The sequence below is a fragment of the Chiloscyllium plagiosum genome, chromosome 50 (assembly GCF_004010195.1).
Source record: "Chiloscyllium plagiosum isolate BGI_BamShark_2017 chromosome 50, ASM401019v2, whole genome shotgun sequence".
NCBI lineage: Eukaryota > Metazoa > Chordata > Chondrichthyes > Orectolobiformes > Hemiscylliidae > Chiloscyllium > Chiloscyllium plagiosum.
Genome location: NC_057759.1, coordinates 2,061,366 through 2,067,460, shown reverse-complemented (window position 1 = coordinate 2,067,460; position 6,095 = coordinate 2,061,366). Strand labels below are relative to the sequence as shown.

At 42.3% G+C, this 6,095-nt stretch overlaps 1 protein-coding gene across 1 annotated transcript in view; it reads left to right on the top strand.

Moving 5' to 3' along the window:
• Positions 1–442: 442 nt before the first annotated feature.
• Positions 443–6,095, top strand: part of LOC122544491 (histone H2A, sperm-like) — a 7,432-nt gene continuing 1,779 nt past the window's right edge. The window contains exon 1 of the mRNA XM_043683729.1: positions 443–575. Within this exon, the coding sequence (XP_043539664.1) occupies positions 443–575 (133 nt within the window). The remainder of the gene's footprint in view (positions 576–6,095) is intronic.

Sequence of the window (6,095 nt, the reverse complement as noted above, 5' to 3'; positions counted from 1 at the left end):
ACTCCTGTAATCAATTCACTGATCAATAAAGGAAAGCATACCAAACGCCACCTTCACTATCATATTGACCTGCAACTCCACTTTCAAGGAGCTATGAACCTACACTCCAAGGTCTCTTTGTTCAGCAACACTCCCTCGGACCTTATCATTATGTTTATAAGTCTTGCTAAGATTTGCTTTCCCAAAATGCAGCACATCACATTTATCTAAATTAAACTCTATCTGCCACTTCTCAGCCCATTGGCCCATCTGAGCAAGATCCTGTTGTAATCCGAGGTAATCTTCTTTGCTGTCCATTACGCCTCCAATTTTGGTGTCATGTGCATACTTACTAACTATACCTCTTGTCAGGTGGGTCAGTGTGCTGAGGAGTGGCAGTTGTAGTTTAGTTTACATACATTTTGAGAAGGCAAACCAAGGCACGAATTCCACACTTAATGGTATGGCATTGGGGAGTGTTGCTGAACTAAGAAACCTCAGTGTGCCGGTGAAGATTTCCTTGAATGTACTCCAACAGGTTTATTTGGAAGCACTAACTTTCAAAGCATTGTTCGTCCTTCAACCACCTGATGAAGGTACAGTGCTTCAAAAGCTAGTGTTTCCAAATAAACCTGTTGGATGAAAACCTGGTGTTGTCATTTTTCACTTTGTCCACCCGATTCCAACACTGGCACTTCCAAGAAAGTAGTTGCTGATAGATAGGGTAGTGAAAAAGACATTTGGAGTGCTTGTCTTCATTTTCAGAATACTGAGTGTAGGAGTTCGGAGGTCATCTGGTGGCTGTGCAGGACATTGGTGAATCCACTCATCAACCTGCTACAAGAAGGATGTTGTTAAACTTAAGGTGGTACAGTAAAGATTTACAAGGATGTTATAGAGATATAGTCATACAGCATAGAAACAGACCCTTTGGACCACCATTTCCAACAAACACCAAACTACATTCGTCCCATTTACCTGCCCTTGGCCCCTAGCTGACTATACCCTGGCTTTTTAAAGGCATGTCCAAATGCTGCTTAAATGATGTGTGAGTACCCAACCACCCTCTCAGGCAGAATGTTCCAAACTTTACCCACCCTCTGGGTCAAAATATTTTTCTCACATTTCCTCTCAGCTGTTTTCTCCTCAACTTCAACTGGTGCCCTCTGGACTTAGACACATTGGTCACGGGGAGAAAGATTCTCTCAATCTACTCTGCCTACATTTCTGATAATTTGGTATTCTTCAGTCAGATCCTCCCTCAGCCTCCTCTGCTCCAAGGAAACAAAACTCAGCCTATCCAGTCTTGCCTCAGAATGTAGACATTCCAGCCCACTGCACCCTCTTCAGTACAATCACATCCTTCTGATAAGGTGGCAGCCAGACCTGCACACAGTATTCCATCTGTGGCCTAATCAATGTTCTATAAAGTTGTCCTAAGAGCGCCTTGCTTTTCAATTGTACAGTTGAAACTTTATTGCTGGAACAGCACAGCAGGTCAGGCAGCATCCAGGGAACAGGAGATTCGACGTTTCGGGCACAGGCCCTTCTTCTGAAGAAGGGCCTGTGCCCGAAACGTCGAATCTCCTGTTCCCTGGATGCTGCCTGACCTGCTGTGCTGTTCCAGCAATAAAGTTTCAACTTTGATCTCCAGCATCTGCAGACCTCACTTTCTCCTTTTCAATTGTACAGCTCAGGTAATAAAAGCCAGCATTCTGTGTGCCTCCTTCAGCAGCCTGTCCACCTGTGCTGTTTCCTTCTGGGATCTATAGACTTGTATACCAAGGTCCCTCTGTTCCTCAGTACAACCTAGGGACTTACCCTTCATTGTGTAATTCTTTCCCTTGTTAGACCTCCGAAAATGCATTATCTCACACTTATCACGAATATCAGAGCCAGTGTTCTGCCGGTGGTACTCACTAGTCTGAGACCACCCTGTCACTGTCAACAGTGCTGCCAATTTTCATGTCGAAGAAGAAAGAACAGTACAGCACAGTCACATGCCCTTTGTCCTCCAAGCCTGCACCAACACATTATTTTGCACTTCCACACTAAAATCTCATCCAGAAACATAGTAATCGTACCTTCTACATTCACATCCAAGTCGTTAATGTACATAACAGCAAGGGTCCCAGCACTGATCCCTGTGGGACACCGCTGGTCACAGTCTTCCAATCACAAACACAACCCATCACAATCACACTTTGCATCCTGTCTGCAAACTAATTTCAGATTCAGTTTGCATAAGACTCCAAGAGCCAATCTTAGACCAGTCTTTTATATGGGACTTTGTCAAAGACTATGGGGGTGGCCTGTACCTGCCAGAATAGAGTGGCCCATATCTGTTAACACAAACTGACCGATAAGTGGAAAGTAGAATTAAACAGCAGGACGTGAAACACAATGGCAGAAACTAAGCACATCAGCCTGTTCACACACACTGAGGCATAATGATACCATTGAACAACCCACTCAGAGGACAGTAAAAAGGATCCAGCCTGTTCCCAATTGAAACAGTTCTGACTAGCAGACCTAAGATCTAATAAACGAGTAATTCCAGCCACATTAAATGAAAGGGAAATGTGCCAGGAAATGAACAGGCACCAGATGTTAGATTCAGCCCATTAATCCCCTAAAACAACTGAGGGGGCAACAGCTAGAGTTATCTTATACTACTCAGTTTTGTAACTGTGTGACTTTACACATTTTAACTAACCTTATAAGAGAAATTAAAATTACAAATTTTATAGCAATTAATGCAAAATTAACTCTTTTTCTGTTTTTTTCTTCATATATAAAAAGGGCTTTGGGGCATGTAAGAAGAGCAATAGAATTTGATTAAGATTAAATGCAATGAATAACAGCATTCAGGATGTCCCTCATGATAAGCTAGACTGACAGAAACCTGAAGGAGTATCGCAAGTAACTCTGGAATGTAAACAAATAGGAGACATAGGAAGATCCCAAGGCTGAGCGATGACAGTATCTGCTAATCACCTTGAGATCATGTGAACCTGGAGTTGTCCAATGGATGCCCATCATTGATTAGGTGTCTCATAGGATAGGGTATGCAAAGTAAGAGGAAGGAATATATTAATTACATTGTATGTGATCACAAAAAGTGTACAAAAGATACTGCTTTTTTATTGTAAAATCAGAGTGTGCCATGGCGCTCTCCTCCGAGGACAGTCTTAGGGGAAGATCCTTTCCCTGCATTAACCAGTTTCTTCTTGAATAAACACCTACCACTTGCCTGAATCCTGCCTGCCTCCTGAGTCTTTCATGTATCAATCCAGTTTTTCCAAACTGGAGGAATTAGATAGCAGGCTAAGTGTCAGATTGAAACAAATATCGCAATTTAATTCATTTTCACAAAGTGAAAACCGAACGCATCTCTTATTAAATGACTGAATAAATACTTTGTTTTCAAGTGGTCCAAAGGGAAATGAAATATTGACATGAAAAGGTACACGTTAAGACAGATCCCCAGAGATTATTGGACACAGAATGCAAAAGCTCTCATAAAGTGGTCTTGTTATAAACATGTGAACAATTAATTCAAAATGCACAATCATAAACCGTACCATAGAATAAAAGTTGTGGAAATTGTCCAAACTGCTGTATACTGTCAGAGACTGACAATGGTATAAAAAGTCTCACTTTCATTTACAGTACATAGAATTTCTCCAGTGCAGATAGAGGTCATTTGGCCCAGTCCCCTGCAACAACTCTCCAAAGCAGATCTCACCCAGATGTAGACCCCACCCTATCCCCATAACTCCATGTTTACTACAGTTAACCTACTGACACTGCGCATCCTTGAAGACTACAGGACAATTTACCATGGCTAATCCAGCAAACCTGCACATGTTTGGACCATGCAAAAAAACAAGAGCACCCAGTGGAAACCCATGCAGACACGGGCAGAACATGCAAACTGCACACTGGTAATGAACCAAGGCTGAAATTGAAACTGCATCCCTGGCATCACTGTGCCACCAGGCCATCCTGACATGTTTGGACCATGCAGAAAAACAAGAGCACCCAGAGGAAACCCATGGAGACACGGGCAGAATGTGCAAACTGTACACCGATAATGAAGCATGGTTGGAATTGAATCTGTTTCCCTGGCACCACTGTGCCAACATGCCATCCTGATATGGATGGTAATTGATGAAATCTTATTCACGTTGAGCAACAGAGATTTTAAGTAAAAGGAGCTCCTGCAGTTTCTGCAAGTTTAACAGAGACAAATATATAAGTACACTCACTTATTCACAGAGCACAAACTGACAGGTACAGATACTTTCAGGTACAGATGCTCTCATCCATACATATAGTTGAAGCTGTCAGGGATAGACTGATGATTGCACAAACACATTCACATTCCAGAAACAGACAGGTACATTTTGATAATACACTCTCATATTTCCAGAGAAAAATCTGGCAGGTATATGTTGATAACTATATCAATAGAACCTAATGAGGCAGATTGATAACGAACATTGCATTGGCATAGCAAAAGCTGACAGGTAGAGACTAATAATTACACTCATATTCACACAGCAGAATTTGACCGGGGCAGATAGATAAATGGACTGTCATCTTCACGTCACAGAAACTGACAGGGAGAGATAGATAGCTAGACAGTCATATTCAAATTGCAGAGACTGATGGACAAATCTGTTTCTGGGATGTAAAGCATTTTTGTAAACCCTATTTCACAGTCTTTACATGTCAGTAGTACATGTCACTAGACTGTAACTCAAACCTTTTTAAGTGTAACTTCTTTTACTCTGTAGGTGTCATCCATTGACATAAGAATGTGTTTCCTGTAGTACCTACAACTTTGAAAGTACTGGATACCACTTTGGACAGACACAGGTAGGACTCACCTCCACTCCCATACCCTATGAATATGAGCTTCTGTACACAGACAGTCACCCAAGGGTGGAATCGAACCTGGGACCCTATTGCTGTGAGGCAGCAGTGCTAACCACTGAGCTGCCCCAATAGCAGGGGTGGGATCTCCAGTGAGAATATGCCCAACCATTTTATACTTACAATGAGAGCCTATATATCAATCTGCAACTTGCAGATTCTGCCACGTGAATATGAGAGTACAGTTGTCACACTCTCCCTGTCAGTTCTGCAATGTGCATACTTAAGTAAAGTTATCTGCCTGTACCTGTGGATTTCCACTCACTGAATATACGAGTAGAGGTATTACTTTCTCCCAATAAGATTCTTGTACATGCATACTTGAGTGAAGTTATCACCCCATACCTGTTGGTTTCTGCTATGTGAATATGACAGTTTTTGCTCTGTGAATGTGATTGTTTAATTATCAATCTGTCCATGTCAGTTTCTGCATTGTTAAAATTTGAACATTGTTATCAATATCTACCTGCCATCTTCTGCCAAGTAAACGTGTGGGGGTCTGTATTGAAATGTACTTTTTGCTTTCTGCAGCATGAATGCATGAGTGTGGTTGTCAATCTTTCCCTGTCAGTTTCTGCTATGTGAATGTATGATTTAGTTATCCATCTGTACTGATGAAGGGCTTTTAGCCAAAACCTCAATTCTTCTGCTCCTTGGATGCATCCTGACCTACTGTGCTTTTTCAGCACCACACTCCTGACTCTAATCTCCAGCATCTGCGGTCCTCACTTTCACCTATCCATCTGTACCTGCCAGTTTCTGATCTGTGAATATGGAAGTGTAGTTTTTGATTGGTGTACAGAGTGTGGTGCTGGAAAAGCACAGCAGGTCAGCCAGCATCCGGGAAGCAGGAGAGTCAATGTATCGGGCATAAGCCCTTCATCTCGGTGTTTCAGGCATAAACCCTCTCATCCTCAGCATCTGTCGTCCTCCCCTCTCCTAAGGGCACAGATTGCAGGAATATTTCTAAGTGGCTGGCAAATAGTGTAACGTATTACTGCTTTCTCTTTGAAAGTTGCCACTCAGGTAGATAGAGCTTGTAAGAAGGCCTATGGTGTATTTGCGTTCATTAGCAGAGGGATTGAATTCAAGAGTCTTGAGGTGATGTTGCAGCTGTACAGGACCTTGGTAAGGTCACATTTGGAGTACTGTGTGCAGTTCTGGTCACCTCGTTT